This window comes from Dasypus novemcinctus, chromosome 23 (assembly GCF_030445035.2).
Source record: "Dasypus novemcinctus isolate mDasNov1 chromosome 23, mDasNov1.1.hap2, whole genome shotgun sequence".
Lineage (NCBI taxonomy): Eukaryota > Metazoa > Chordata > Mammalia > Cingulata > Dasypodidae > Dasypus > Dasypus novemcinctus.
This window is the reverse complement of record NC_080695.1, coordinates 71,967,138-71,982,508: the sequence shown is the minus strand read 5'-3', so window position 1 is coordinate 71,982,508 and position 15,371 is coordinate 71,967,138. Positions and strand designations below refer to the sequence as shown.

The 15,371-nt window shown below is 66.1% G+C and overlaps 1 protein-coding gene across 4 annotated transcripts; it reads right to left on the bottom strand.

Annotated features, from left to right (window-relative positions):
• Positions 1-2,642: 2,642 nt before the first annotated feature.
• Positions 2,643-12,819, bottom strand: ZNF598 (zinc finger protein 598, E3 ubiquitin ligase). 4 transcript variants are annotated; one of them, XM_058286645.1, is made up of 12 exons: positions 12,578-12,819; positions 7,990-8,102; positions 7,204-7,333; positions 6,678-6,889; positions 6,385-6,599; positions 5,808-5,925; positions 5,249-5,436; positions 5,089-5,173; positions 4,233-5,005; positions 3,841-3,985; positions 3,592-3,742; positions 2,643-3,516 (listed from the first exon to the last, which is right to left on the bottom strand). In XM_058286645.1, the coding sequence occupies exons 1-12, from the start codon at positions 12,800-12,802 to the stop codon at positions 3,166-3,168; spliced, it is 2,706 nt and encodes a 901-aa protein (XP_058142628.1). In that variant the 5' UTR covers positions 12,803-12,819; the 3' UTR covers positions 2,643-3,165. The 4 variants fall into 4 exon arrangements, with proteins under 4 accessions (XP_058142628.1, XP_058142630.1, XP_058142629.1 ...); XM_058286647.1 differs by having other exon boundaries at positions 5,360-5,436; XM_058286646.1 differs by having other exon boundaries at positions 5,817-5,925.
• Positions 12,820-15,371: the final 2,552 nt, after the last annotated feature.

Below are 15,371 nucleotides of genomic sequence, written 5' to 3'. Positions count from 1 at the left end.
TGGTTGGGGACTTGGGGCGGCCTCTCCCCCGGCCAGTGGAGGGGGAGGGCTGAAAGTTCTTACCTCCTGCCGGGCCCCAAGCTCAGCTGTCCCCGTCCCCCGCTTCGGGCAGACGGTGTCAAAGCAGCCGGGCAGCCCTGGCCTGCCCCTCCACCAGCCACTTCCTTTGGGCTCTTTACCACTCAGGCCCTTCTGCTGCTTTTAGAAAGACAGCTGCTTCTTCTGACCTATTTGAACAGAGCTACATGTTTAGTTTTTTTCCTACTATAGGCATACCTCATTTTGTTGTGCTTCACTTCCTTGGACTTCCGAGATACTGCGTTTTTTTTTTACAATTGAAAGTCCTGGCAACCCTGCATCAAGCTGGCCTGTCACAGCTGTTCTTCCAGCAGCGTGTGCTCCTTCATGCCTGTGTCGCATGTTGGTAATTCTCACAATATTCCAGACTTTTTCATCACTATGATGTCTGTTTTGGTGATCCGTGACCTTTGATGTCATTGTTTGGGGGAGCCACGAACTGCGCCCATAGAAGTTGGCAGATTTCATGGTCACCGTCGGGTGTGTTCTGACGGCTCCACCGACTGGCCGCCCCCCACCTCTACCCCTCTCCTCGGGCCTCTCTCTTCCCCGAGACACAGTAATAATAACCCTGCAGCAGCCTCTAAGCTTTCCAGTGAAAGGAGGAACCGCTCGCTCTCACTCCAACTCAAAAGCTGGAAACGCTTGCGCTTATGCAGATGCAGCAGGCACGTCGAAAGCTGGGACAGGCCGAAAGCCGGGACAGGCCGAAGGCTGGCCCTCTCGTGCCAAACGGTTAGCCAAGTTGTGACCGCGAAGACAAGTTCCTGAAGGAAATTAGAAGCGCGACTCCAGCGAACACACGAATGATAAAGTGAAAGAGCCTGATCGCCCACACGGAGCGAGATCACGCCAGTCACCACGTGCCCTCGAGCCAAAGGCCAATCCAGAGCAAGGCCCTTCCTCTCTTCAATTCTGTGAAGGCCGAGAGGGGTGAGGAGGCTGCGGAGGGGAAGTGGGACGCTAGCCGAGGCTTCTTTAAGGAAAGAAGGCGCCTCTGTAACACGCAAGTGCAAGGTGAAGCGGCCAGTGTCGAGGTGGAAGCTGGGGCAAATATCCAGATCTAGCCGAGCCCGCTGCTCAAGGTGGCCGCGCTGAACGACAGATTTGCAGTGTAGATGCAACAGCCTTCTCCCAGCAGAAGATGCCACCTAGGACTTGGGTCCTAGAGAAGTCAGGACCTGGCTTCGAGGGACAGCTGACCCTCCTGCTAGGGGCTAGTGCAGCTGGTGACTGCAGATGAGGCCAGGGCTCCGTCACCACCTGGAACCCACGGCCCTTTCCCTCCTGTGCCTGTGCTCTGCCAAGGAACAGAGCCTGGCGACGGCACGCCTGCTCACGACACGGCTTCCTGCGGGGGTTAGCCCACAGCTGGGACCTGCTGTTGTGAAAAGACGATCCCTTTCCAAGTAGGACTGCTCAGGGACAATGCGCCTGGTCACCCAGGGCTCTGCTGGAGGTGGGCCAGGCGCACGCTGCCAACGAACAGCCAAGCTGCAGCCTGTGGGGCAAGGATTCATTTCAACTCTGAAGTCTTTTTATTTAAGGAACACATTTCATCAGGCTCTCACTGCCATAGCGTGGCTCCTCTGATGGGTCTGGGCAGAGTCCATCGAAAACCTTCTGGAAAGAAGCCACCACTGCAGATGCCATGTACATTCATGATTCGTGGGAGGAGGTTCAAACAGCAACATGAATGAGTTTGGAGGAAGTTGATTCCAACCTCATGGATGACTTTGAGGGGCTCAAGACGGCTGTGGAAGAGGTAACTGCAGATGTGGGAACTGCAGGAGAACTGGGGTTAGAAGGGGAGCCTGACGACTTGACGGGACTGTTACAATTTCAGGATAAATCTTTAGTGGATAAGGGTTTGCGTCTTACAGAAGAGCAAAGAAAATGGTTCCTTGAGATGGAATCTACTCCTGGTGAAGATGCCGTGAATATTGTGGAAATGACAACAAAGGTTTTAGAATCTCAGAAACTTACTGGTAAAGCAGCGGCAGAGTTTGAGAAGAGTGCTTCCATCTGAAAAGTTCTGTGGGTAAAGTGCTATCAAGCAGCATCACATGCTACAGAGAAATCGCTCGTGAAAGCAGAGTCCACTGATGTGGCAAATGTCATTACTGCCTTATTTTAAGCCGTGCCTTCGGCGCCGCACCCTGGTCAGCCGCCGCCGTCAACACCGAGGCAGGACCCTCCACCAGCAAAGGGGTTACGACTCGCCCAAGGACTGGATGGTGGCCAGCGTTTTTTAGCAATAAAATTTGTCTCAGTTAAGGGCTGCACATCGTTTTTTAGACAACGCTGGCGTATACTTAATAGACCCTACTACGGTGTAAACGTCACTTTTCTAAGTGTTGGGAAACCAAAAAATTCCTGTGACTCGCTTTGAGGTATTTGCCTTACTGCGACAGCCGGGACCTGAACCACAGCCCCCGAGGTGCCCTGTGCTGGTACCTGGAGGACAGTCTGGGCAGCCCCGGACACGCCGCCTGGGGCTCCTTGGGGACCCCTGGCTGTGGGCGTGCCCAGGAGGCAGAGAAGCTGAGAACAGCAGCCACATGCCGTATTGCAAAATAAATTTATTTGAAGATAAACTTTTATAAAAGGTCAGAGGCAATTTGAGATCCCAGATTCAGTTTGTCTCATAAAAAGATTCAATTTCAAGTAGCACAACTTCGCGCCAGCTTTTAATCCTGAACATTCTTAAATCACAGCACAGCCAACTGTTTACACAACAACCTCGACGCCTGACTCCAGCTCTACGCTCCGGCGCCACCGCCATGCCTCCAGCAGGAGGGGCAGCTTCGGGGCATCCGGCCCTTCCCACGCCGGGCTTCCTCCCAAAGCTAGAGAGAGCCCCCCAGACCAGCCCGTGCGGCAGGGGCTGCGCCAGCCCCTGGAAGCCCTGGGGACACTCCCGCGTGGTGATGGCTGGCGGGGTGGGGCAGGCTCCCTGGCGACTTGCAGGTGGCCCGTTCGGCCACGGGGCCCCACAGGGTGCCGCCTGGCTGCCTGGCAGCCCGACAGGAGGGAGGACGCAGGAGGCTCGCGGGCGCGGCAGCTCCGGTCCGCGCACGGCAGGAGCTACGTGATGACTCTGGCAATGGCCTGCAGGGACGGGAAGTCCTCGTCGCGGGCGGCGTGCAGCGCCTGGTGGCTGCCGACGTCGCCGTGCGCCAGCACCTGCTGGCAGGCGGGGCACACGCAGCAGTCCAGGCCCGCCGGGGTGCCCGGCTGCCACGCGCCCTTCCTGCCCCTCTTGGGCTTGGTGCCGGGGAGCTTCTCGTGGCTGTGGAGGTCCACGTGTGCCGACAGCAGCTCCTGCTGCTTGGCCGTGTCCGGCAGGAGCACCAGCAGCTCGTTGAAGATCTTCTGGAAGTTCTCCCCGAGCAGGTCCCGGCAGCTCTGGTAGTACTGGGCGGCGGAGATCATGCCCTGCAGCCAGAGCCAGGCCCGGTCACGCTGGCCGGACCCCCGGCCCCGCCCCGCCCCGCGCCCGCCGCGCCCGACCTGTCGGAACTGCCCCGAGTGGCTCTTGAACTTGCTGAAGCGGGCCTCGTCGCTCTGCAGGAAGTCCTTGATGGACTGGATCAGCTCCAGGTTCCTCTCCCGGAAGTTCTCGGGGACCAGGTAGGCCTGGGGTGCGGGCGCCAGCCTGGCTCTGTGGGCGGGGGAGGCGGTAGCCGTGCTGGCGGCCGAGAGGAGGGGTCCCTCCGCCCAGCCCGGGGGCTCGGGGCCAGCGGGTGCAGCCACACTCACGTTTTGGTGGGGGTGCTGGGGCCGCAGGCCGGGTGGGGGCTGGGCGGGAGGCTGGAGAAGCCGGGGGGCGGCTTGCTGACGGGGGGCACCAGGCCGGGCGGGGGCGGAGGCGGCGCGGTCTTTGGGAGCGCCGCAGTGCTGAAGCCTGTGGGGCGGCACGTGACCCGCTCGGCCCGGGACACCCTCGCCGGGCAGCCCCAGCCTATCTGCGCCCCCGGCCCTCACGGCGCCCCGTGCGGGAGCCCCGGGGCCGCCCTGTTGACAGGCGCTCCCTCGCACACGGGCGCGCTCTGCCCACCTGGCCTCGGTGCCGGGCCGCAGCCTCCCCTCGGCTGCTCCTTCCCACCCGCAGCCCCGACGCCCCAGGAGCAGGGCCGGGGTGGCAGACACACCTGGGGGCGGCGGCGTCCGGGGCGCACGGGGCCCACCGAGAGCCGGGAACTCTTCCTGGGAAGGGGGGCAGGCGAGGGGCGCCAGGGGCCGCGGGAGCCCAGGGGGCTCCTTGGGGGCGCAGGGCGCCGGGGCCGAGCCCTCCACGTGCCCGTTGACGACGGCGCCCGGCCCGTCGACTCTGCTGCCGGGAACCTGCTCAGCCCCCGGGGTCCTGGCGTCGCCCGGGGCCTTCGGGGTGTGGTCGGGGGGCAGCGGCGGGGGCGACGCGGCACTGGGCTTCTCGGAGCCCACCTTCTTCCTCCGGCCGACCTTGGCGGAGGCCTGGCAGGAGGCCAGCGCCAGCAGGGAGGACACGGTGACCGTGGTGGGCACGCTGCGCAGCTCCTGGGCCGTCAGCCCTGCGCGGCCGTCGTCCTCCTCGGCGGGCGCCGGGCCCCCCTTCCTGCCCTTGCCGCCCCCCTTCCCAGCCTTCCTGGGGGGCAGGCCGCCCCCGCCGCCGGCTGGAGATCCCGCCCCGGCCTGCGCCACCTTCCTGCTGCCACCACCGCCGTTCCAGGCAGAGATGATGCTGGTGGGGGCCGTGCTGGGCTTGCACGCGGAGGGCACCAGCGCGGGGAAGTCGTCCTCCTGGAAGGCGCTCCTGCCCCTGGCGGGAACAGCGTACGCGAGCGCCAAGCCCGGGGGGCCGGGGGCTGCAGGCGCGGAGCAGGCCGAGGTGCACAGGCTGGGGAAGTCTTCTTCCTTGAGCTTCGCAGCGGGGGGCGGGAGGGCGCTGAGCAGGGGGGAGAGCGGTGAGCACCGGCGCCCCCCAGGCCCCCGGCCGCCCGCCCACAGCGCCCCTCACCCCCCTCGAACCTCAGGGGTGCGGCTCCTGCGGCCGGGCCCGCTGCTGCCAGGGCCTCCTGGCTCACGGGGCCATTTGCCAAGGTTTCCTTGGGACCTGCGAGACAAGAGAGGACTGAGCGCGGCGCGCGGGCCCAGGGGCCCAGGGGACAGGGGTGGCAGGGGTGCTCACCTGCACCGTCACCCTGAGTCCGCACGGGGCGCCGGGGGCCACGGGGCTCCTCAGGCCCCCGCACAGCCGCCTCCTCCTTCTGGGTCCTGCCACCCTCCTCGTGGTCCTCACCCTGGTGCTTCTCCTCCTGCAACTGCGCTGCCACCGAGGCCCGAATGGCAGCTGCCACTTCTCGATCCTCTTCTTCCCTGGGGATGGGAGTCTTCAGAGGGGCAAGGCTGTGGGGGGCCTGGGAGCAGGGGCCTGGGAGCAGGGACCAGGGAGCAGGGACCAGGGACAGGGGGCCAGGGAGTGGGGGGGGGCAGAGGCGGAGGGGACCAGGGAGCAGGGGGAACCAGGGAGTGGGGGTGGCCAGGGAGCAGGGGGAACCAGGGAGTGGGGGTGGCCAGGGAGCAGGGGGGGACATCACGGCACAAGGCCACGAGCCCCCTAAGTGCCGCAGGCCCCTCTCACCACCCCCAGGCGCGGGGCGGGATCCAGGCACGGCCGCATGTGGAGGGCGCTCAGCAGGCCAGCGCCGCCCAGGCCGGGAACGTTGGCGGCACGCAGGGCCTCCCACCTCTTGTACCTCCAGCTCCCTCGACGGCTCTGCTGGGCTCCGCGCCCACTGGCCCGGCCCGCGCGGCCCTGGCGGTTGTACCTGTCCACCTCCTCGTAGTCCTCGCCGCTGACGACCCCTGGAGCCAGCACACAGCCGGTCGCGGCCCCGAGCCGGGCAGCAGCACCCACCCCCCGTGGCCAGAGTGAGGCAGAGCCGACCGCACCACCCCCCGGCCGCGCCGCACAGGCTGCCCCGCGGGGCACGGGCACACGCGACGGGAGTCGAAGCCTTGCCGAGCCTGCCCTGGCCCTAGGCTGCACGGCCTGGCGGCGGGTCATGGCCAGAGGCCTAGCGGCCCAGGAGGGCCATCGACAGCAGCAGGCGCCCAGGAGCAGCAGGCCCCCGGGACAGCAGCGCCTCGACGGGCTGGCACCAGGCCCACAAAGAGCTCTCGGTGCACTGCCGAGCCCAGGCCTGGCCTCGGACCCGAGGGCCTCGAGCAGGGCGCTGGCCGACAAGCGACCCTGTGTCAGGCTGAGCCCGGGCCAGGCCGAGCCCCCGGCTGCGCACAGCAGCCCCTCAGAGCCCTGCTCACCCTCGCGGCGCGAGTGCCGCGGTGCGTAGCTGAACTGCAGGTCAATCTGGCGGTTCTGGCGGGCCTCGGCGCGGCTGCGGCTGTGGCACGCCATCCGGTGGGCCTTGAGGTCGATCTCGGTGCGGAAGGCGTGGGTGAACTGCTCCGTGCTGCAGCGGCCCTCCTCACACAGGAAGTGCTTCTCCCGGAAGTGCTCACGCAGGTACGCATAGTCGCTGTGGGCAAGCCGGGCCATCAGGATGGCCTGTGCCCACGCGAGAGCCCCCGCGCCCGCCACACCCCCGCCCGCCCACCTATAGTAGTCCTGGGCCCCGTCTGAGTCGCAGAAGTGGCAGAAGTAGTGGTCGCGGCGCAGGTGCTTGAGCAGCTCGTCGTTGTCCAGGTAGCGCTCGTCGCAAAACTTGCAGAGCGGGTGCCCACGGTGAGAGGTGTCGTCCGGGTCCCCCTGCATGCGGTGCCGCGCCAGATCCTTGCGCGAGTACCACTTGCGCTCGTGCGTGAAGATCTGCAGAGAACAGGCGGCTGGGTGCGGGGGGTGTCCTGGGCCGCCCGCCCCACCTTGTGCCCAGCCCCAGCCCTGGGCACCTCGGGCTGCCTGCCTGCCGCCACTGGGACCCCTGCTGGGCCGGGTGTCCCCCAGGACTGCGAGCAGGAGAGCGGAGGGGACACGGCCAGCCAGGAAGCTGCTCCGAGCCTTCAGGGTCAGAGGTAGCGAGTGGACAAGCCCCGTACAGGTGTGTGGCCCCGGCCCCCGCCTGGTGGCGTGGGGGGCCCTCCCTGGGTGCCCGGGGCGGCGTGGGGGGCCCGTGGGGGCCGCACCTTGAGGTGCTGGAGGCACAGCTTGCAGCAGAAGAGCTCGTGCTGCTTCCTCATGTGCTGCTCCAGGTCAGCGAAGAGCCCGAAGGGTGGCAGCTCGGGGCACCGCGGGCACTCGTGCTGCAGCAGCTGCCTGCGCAAGAGCAGAGCCGCTGCGGCGCCAGCCTCAGCTGGTACCCAGCGGTGCCCAGGGCAGGAGGGGGCAGGCTCTCCCACCTGTGCCCACCCAGCGCTGGCACTGCCACACCCTGGCGCTCCTGCTCGGCCTGGGTCTGAGTCTAGGGGGATGCTGGGATGGGCCTGGACCGCGGTCAGCACTGGGGCCACCAGCCAGGGTAAGCCGGTGACTGGCCACCCCTCACCCCGACTCGTAGGGCAGGGGCTGCCGTCCTGAGACTGGGGGGTGACGTCGTGATGGCCCCAGCAGTGTCGAGTCGGCAGGTGAGCACGGCCACACCTCCCCAAGAGAACAGCCCGGAAGTCGAGGACCCTCCCTGGGATGGCCACAGCCGGGGGTCTTCCCACCAGCCCCAGGAGCATGACCTGCACAGCTGGGGTCTCACTGAGGATGCACCGGGAGAGAGGAGGAGGAACAGGGGACAACGAGAGGGGACACAGGAGGTGGCAGGGGACAGGGCGGAGGAGGGAGGCAACGAGGGGCAGGAGGAGACAAGGAGAGGTGCTGCGTGGCAGACGGAAGACGAGGCAACGGCGAGGACCCAGAGGCCGCGAGGGTACACCCGCAACAGCCACGGGCCCGCAGCCCGCGAGCTGGGCCGAGCCCCTCACCTGTACAGCGCCAGCACCTTCGCGTCGGCAAAGTAGATGTCGTACTTCTTCTCGTGCTGCAGTTGGTGGATGGGGATGGAGGCGAAGGCGGGCAGCTTCTTCCCGAAGACCACCTGGGCCAGGAAGCGAGGGGGCTGGTGGGAGGCCGGGACACGGAGAAACCCGCAGGGAGCCAGGGTCGCGGGCTGCCTCCCCAGTGGCCCCCCTGAGACGCAGTGCCGGCCTCACCACTGCAGCCGCCCCGGGCTCAGTGCACCCCAACCCGGGGCCTGCAGCGCCTATACCACGGGAGGCCCCCTCAGGAGCCTGTGAACGGGGGCGGCTGGGGGTCCCCCCAGGCTGCATGGCTCCCGGGGCTGCACGGCGCCACCTGACACAGTGGCTCGGCCCGCGGCCGCACTTCCCACAGGGCCACTGCTTGGGCGGGCAGAGGTGAGGGCAGAGGTGGGGGCTGAGGTGGGGGCCGAGGAGGGGGCTGAGGAGGGACTGCCCCCGCCCCGCCCCTAGCAGGCGGCCTCGGCCTCTTGGGGCGGGCACTGGACCAGCGGCTCGCAAACCAGGGCCCCTCCCTCCTCGCTCCGCCTGGCGGCAGGGCTGGCACTGAGGCCACCCTCAGGCTCCCTGGCGCTGCAGTCGCGCTCTAGCCCCTCGGCAGCTCCCGCCCCGCCGCCAGGCTGTCGCAGGGCACCACCGGGGCGGGCATGCTCATGGCACGTGCTGTGGGGACCCCAGGCAGGGGCTGCCAAAGCCCCCCACTCCTCGGACCCCTCAAGGCTGCGGGACCCCTGGCCGCACGAGCACAGGCCCAGGTCGGCGGCAGACCCCGTCCCCGTCCCCAGCACGCCCCACTGCCCCTCCCGGCTCCTCCCAGCCACTCCCAGCCCCAGGCCCCGGCTCCCAGCTCCAGCCCCCAGCCCGGGAGGCCACGCCCTCACCCCCGCTGGCTCACGCATCCCACAGCGTCTCCTCCGCCCCGCCGCCCTGGCCTGGCCCGGCTGCCCAGCACCCTAGGGCTCGGCTCACCTCGGGACAGTGCCTGCCAAGGCCGTCCTCGTCCTCCACCCGGCGCCCCCACAGCAGGGTGGTTCAAACAGCACCCCCAGGGGGCCTCAGCCCCGCCCCGGGGACGAGGCAGGGTCAGGGCACAGCCCCACACCAACGCCCCGCCGCCTACCCGCACGGCCCGCCTACCCGCACGGCCCAGGTGCGTGCCCAGCCTCCTGAACCTGATGCCTCCGGGTGCCCGACCCCACGCCCCGACTGGGACTCCAGGTCTGCCTGCGAGGCGGCCAGGGCGGGCCCTGAAGATGCCTGGGGTCCCCAAGACACCCGGGCTCCCCAAGACACCTGGGCCATGGCGCCCACGCTCCCAGAGACCACGCCCTGTCTGCTGCCGGCTGTGGTGTGGGTCCCCAGCCGCCCCTCCCAGCAGGCTTCAATCTGCACCCACAGGCTCTGGGCTGGGCCCCCCGCAGGGAGAAAGGGGGCAGCAGCTTCCCGGGCGGGACGCCGGGCAGCAGTGGGCAGGAAGGGGGCTGCCCAAGGGCCGGGGTGAGCAGAACCAATGCGAGGCCCGTGCCCCAGCCCGTGGGGGCGCAGCACCGTCTCTCCATGCCTGCAATCTTGAGAGCGCCCTGCGAGGAGAGGCGCACGGGCTCAAGGCGGCACCTGCTGGAGCCGCAGGGCGGGGGGGGGGGGGGGGGCACCTGGCCCGGGGTGGGCGGGAAGAGGGGCCACACCTGAGCCTGGGTGTCTGCCGGGGACACACAGGCGGCCAGGGGCGCTGGGTGGAGTGCAGCCAGGCGGCTCACCCACGTGGGGGGATGGGGACAGGTGTTCCTGCCTCTTCCACAGCCACGGGCCCCGCCCCACCCGCCCTCCCGGTGTGCCGTGGCCTGCGCGCCCACGCGCACTCTCCTTTCCAGCCTCTCCTTGAGGCTGCAGTGCAGACCCCCGCCCACACCCGGCTCAGGGCCAGGCCGGGCCCTCCCAGGTCCCTGCTGTAGCGACGGCAGAGGCCGACCAAGCTGGCATCTCCACGCCTTGGCCCCTCTCCTGCCCCTCTTGCTCCCCCAGTGGCCTCCCTGCCTCCCTGGAGGCCCGCCCTGACCCTGACACCGGCCCTCCCCGCAGCAGTGTCGTGGCCGGTGCCGCCCCAGTGTGGCTCTGCACGTGGATGCCAGGGCCGGGTGAGGACAGACCGGCCTTTACCCCCAGGCCTGCAGCTGAGCTCGGTGGGACCGCCCGCCCCGGCAGGGGCAGAGGGTGGGCCCCCGCACAGCATCACTCCAAGCAGGCGCAGGGGCTGTGGGGTCCGAGGAACCGGGGGCGGCGGCGGATGGCCAGCCAGGGCTGCAAAGGGAAGGTGACGGGGCTTGAGGACGCAGGTTGGGGCCAGAGGCCGGGCGGCCCTGGGCAGCCGTGGGTGGGCCAGGCAGCAAACAGCCAAGGGCCATGGCGGCCCTGCAATGCCCAGCGACGGCCAGGCCCGTCCCCAAGGGTAGTGAGAGGAAGATGGGGTCAGCAGCCCACTCGGCAAGGGGCAGCCTGCTACACTGGGAGCCCCCACCACCCACCAAGGGGACGGGACAGCGCGGGCGGATGCCCAGCACACGGGGGGCCTCAGCAGATGGCACCGAGTGACAGGCCCAGGCTGTAGTGGACAATGGCGCGCCCCCTGCTAGCCCCGGCCTGCAGGTCATAGGTGGAGCCCCGGGGCTTGCTCAGAGGGACAGGTGGCCTCTGGGAGCCAAGCGCCCGCGGAGCCCAGACAGGGAGATTACTGGGATGAGGGCGAGGACTGTGCGGAGGGGCCTGAACAGTAAACAGAACCCGGGCCTGCTCGCCTCCCACTTCCTGCCTGTGGGTGGGGAATGCATGAGGCAGCCCGCAAGGACCCTCCTAGCTTGGCCGGGGTGCTTGACACAGCGGTCCGGTCAGGCCAGGACCTGGACACCCGAGCCCCCATCAGCCGGGAGCCGGCCTGGGCCCTGCCCTGAGCACCTGTCGGGTCCCCTGGGCTGATCTGGTCCCTCTGCTCCCTCCCCAGCCCTGCAGGCTGCCTGGGGTGTGGGGACTTCACCGATGAGCAAAACTGGCCCATTCCAGAGCGCACACCCCCGTTCTTAAAAGACAGTCCAACGGGGAGGGCAGAGCAGGGGGGGGTCTGGGGTGGTGGGTTGCTGTGAGAATCCTGACCAGGTGTGGGACACCGGCACGTATTCAGAGGACAGCTCAGGACACAGCAGGGGAAGGGGCAGGGGTGAGACGAAGCCGCGCGGTCAGGAGTGGGGGAGAAAACAGGACGGGCGGGAGGCGAGGAGAGCCAGCTCCCAGGACCCCAGAGCCCCAGAGCCCCTGTGGGCCCTTCTGCTGCCAGCAGCGCAGCGCATTCCATGGGAGGCCCAGCTGGCTGCTGCCAAGCCACGCCCCACCTGGAGCCTGCCACAGCTCGTGTCCACGCATCTTCCACGGGGCTTACGGGGCGCGGGACCCACGAGGGAGGCAGAGACCGCGCCGGCCCCAGAAGGTGTGCACTCACTTCCCAAGAGAGACCGGCGGCACCACCCAGGTCCTGGAAGGAAGCTACAGGTGAGAGGGCAAACCTGGCCTTTGGTGAGTCATGCCACACCACACCAGACCTGCCGGCAAGCCCAGGAGGAGACCTGGGAGTAAGCCTCCGACGCCCGGCTGCCCTACTTCCGCATCCCTCTCCCTCCACCTGGTGACACAGTGACAGCTCCTCCAAGTGGCCTTTCCTCCCGGCACGGGGTAGCCGCCCACAAGCTGCCTGAGGGACTCCAGCATCCCCGACGCCTTGAACTTAAGAGTCAACTTCTAAGGGACGAGACTCGGTCATCAACCGGCCATCTCTGCGTCACTCTAACAAGATGAGAGTGAGATCCCCTGGCAGGTGTCCCCCCCCAGGCTTTCCCGAACACACCGGGGGAATTTCACAACACTGGTGGCAAACAGATCTCAAAGCGCAGTGCCCTGGGCGGCTGCTGGCACTGCTGGGAGGGTGGCCCTCGGACCCTCCCGGAGTCAGGACAGAGCCGGAACCGTCTTCCCTCCGCTCGGAAGCCGAGCCCCGAGGCGGCACTGGGGAGGAAGAGGTAAACTTCTGCCACTTTCAACCCCACCCGCCCTGCCCTGCGAGGACCTCAAAGTTGCGTCCCGGGTGGGGAGGGCTGCGCGTCGCCTCCACTCGGCAGAGGAAGGAGCCGCGCTCAGGAGTGAGGTCGGGGCCGCCCAGGCTGGGCATGTCCCGAATCTGACCCTGCGCTCTCCACCGGCCCCTCACGGGGACCCCTGAGGAGGAAGCCCCCAAAGCCGCGCCGCTCGCCGAGTGCAGCCCGGCATTTCCCGCAGGGGCGGGGGAAAGCCGCCGGCCCCGGCCCCAGGGACCACCGCCTCCCCGCGGCCCCCGTCGCCCCCCAGTCGGCTCCGGGCTCGGAACCGCGCCCCGGTGGCCCCGCCAGGCCTCCCCTTCGGCGGCCGGCGCGCCAGGCCCGCGGCGGGACACGCGGGAGGCCGAGGCGCCCCCGGCGGCCGCGCCCCCCGCCACCCGGCCCGCGCGGTGGCGCACCTGGCGCAGCTCCTCGCGGCACACGGCGCAGTAGCGCTGCTCGCACAGCACCCGCATCTTGGTGGAGCAGCGGCAGCACACCGGGTGGTCGCAGCGGCCCAGCGCCGTGGCCTCCAGGTCGCCGCAGCACAGCACGCAGCTGCCGCCGCCGCGCTCGGGCGCCGCCGCCGCCGCCGCCTCCAGGGCCGCGCGCCGCCCCTCCGCGCCCGCCGCCGCCGCCGCCATGGCCCCGGCTGCGGCCCCCTCCCGGCCGGCGCGGCGCGGCCTGGCTCCCGGCGGGCCCGCCCCTTCCGGGACGACGTCAGCGCCCCGCCCAGCAACGGCCCCGCCCGGCGGAAGTGCGGGCAGCGACTTCCGCCAGCGACGAGGCGCCACCTAGAGCGGCGGGCCTGGCGCCTGACGCTCTGGCCCGTGCCGGCTGCTGGGAGGTCCCGCGCTGCCCCCGGTGTTCAGAGCCCGCCGCCGGCGCAGCTCGTCCAGGACCTTACCCCCTCCCCCGCCCTGCCTTCCCGGGGCTTCTTCCCGGGCCTTCATCCCGAGGCCTCGGGCGCTAGGGTGACCGGCTGAAACGCGCGGGACGCCCAGTTCAGTTTGAGTTTCAGATGAACAACGAGTGAGTAGTAGTAGAGTCACGTCCTGAAAATCGCACGGACCATCCTAACACCAAAATGCCCTTCCCGGTTTATCTGAAATTCAGATGTAATGGCTGGCCTTTGATCTGCTAAACCTGACAACCAAACTCGAAATCCCAAATCTCTCTCCAGCACACATCTATTTATTTGGGATATACACAGGCCCCTTGCTCCCCTGACGCCCTGGGCTAATCCCCTATCAGAAAGACAACAGGGGGAAGTGGATTTGGCCCAGTGGATAGGGCATCCGCCTACCACATGGGAGGTCCAAGGTTCAAACCCAGAGCCTCCTGACCCATGTGATGAGCTGGCCCACATGCGGCGCTGATGCATGCAAGGAGTGCCGTGCCACACAGGGGTGCCCCCGCGTAGGAGAGTCCCCCACACAAGGAGTGCGCCCTGGAAGGAAAGCCACCCAGCACGAAAAAAGCAAGGCCTGCCCAGGAGTGGTGCTGCACACACCGGGAGCTGACACAACAAAGAGAGACACAGATTCCTAGTGCTACTGTACAAGAATACACAGAAGAACACACAGCAAATGGACACACAGAGAGCAGACAACCGGGGTCGGGGCGGGGGTAGGGAAGGGGAAATAAATAAATAAATAATAAATCTTTTAAAAAAAAAAAGGAAAGCCAACACGAAGCCAAACCCTTGGCCATCTCCCACAAGCCGGCTAGGAAAGGAACCCCTGCAGGGCAACGGAAGTCATGTCCTCCTCATCTCTGGGGCCTGGAGCAGAGTGTTGAATGGATGATGGATGAGACCTGGGGCTTGAGGCCTCTGCAGCAATTGGGTGTCCCAGCCCTTGGGGGTCAGGCGCACTCTGGACTTCCCTTCATCTGTCCAGAGTCAAGTGTGGCCAGCCCAGACCCAAACCCTTCTACAAAGCACACAGTGAATTGTGGTGGAAACACAGCTGGACCTTAGAATCAGACAGGCCTTGGTCAGCTCACTGCACCTCAGCAACCTCATGTGCAAAACGGTCGTCGTCCTACCGATTAAACCGGGGGACTGGCTCCATGCAGGTGCCATCTCTCTCCCACCACAACCCCACTAAAAGGACAGTAAAGAAACAAAAAAGCTATTAACCCACCAGCACAGAGAGGAGGGGAGAAGAGCAAACACAGTGAAAACTGTAAAAAAAAAGTTCGGAAAGACAGAAAGCGGATGAAGGAGGACTAAAGACCTCTGGGGTACCCTGTCCAGGTAGTGAACTGACTACTGAGGATGGCAGAGGGCAGGGACGGAAAACACAAGTGTAAGGAAGTCAACCTAGACTGGGGGACCTTGACCTCTCTCCCCTGTCCTGATGCCAAGGCCTGCATCAGCCCTATACCCCACCCATCCCCTGCCTATCTGCAGCAGGAGGGCGGAGAATTCTCCACTGGAGAAAAGAACCAGGTCCACAGAAAAGCCTCCCTTCACCACTAGAGCATGGAACACCGGCCTCCTGCCCAGCACCCTACCATGCCGCAAGGTGTACCCCCACAACACGGCAGGGCCTCTCTAAAGCGGGGACAGGCGGCCAAGGGTCTCCAGCCTCTTGAGGAAACCCTGTGCGTGAACCACAGAGGCCAAACAAAAGAGACCCAAAGAGGAGAAGAAAACTTTAGAAAGTGCTATATTTAATATTCACAGCCATTGCTTCCATGAAGTGAGAATAGAATGCTTTGAACAGCAAAAATGGCCATGAAACCATCAGAGAGCAAGAAAGAGCTTTTCGAAATTAAAAGTATAATCACACAAAAACTCTACAGCAAATGGGGAAGATTGAGGAGATCTCTTCCAAGCAAGCAGAACCAAAAGACAAAGGGATAGAAAATGCAAAAAGTATGAAGATAAAAGGTTAAATCCAGAAGATGCAATAGCCAATAGGAAAATGAGAAAGGGAGAACGGTGAAAATGGAGAAGAACACATTATCGAAAAGCAAAAAAAACAACTAAACCAGAACTAAAGCATACACGTCTCCATATTGAAAGGGCCCAAGCAAGGGTAAAAGACTGCCCCCTCCCTCCGCCCCAGACATCCTACTGAAATACCAGAACCCGAGGGAAAGCAAAGATCCCTAAAGAGTCAGGGTGAGGAGGAAGGGGGAAGAAGAACCTATAAGGAGGACCAGGAGTCAGCATGGCAGGGTACTTTATAACCCCACCACACT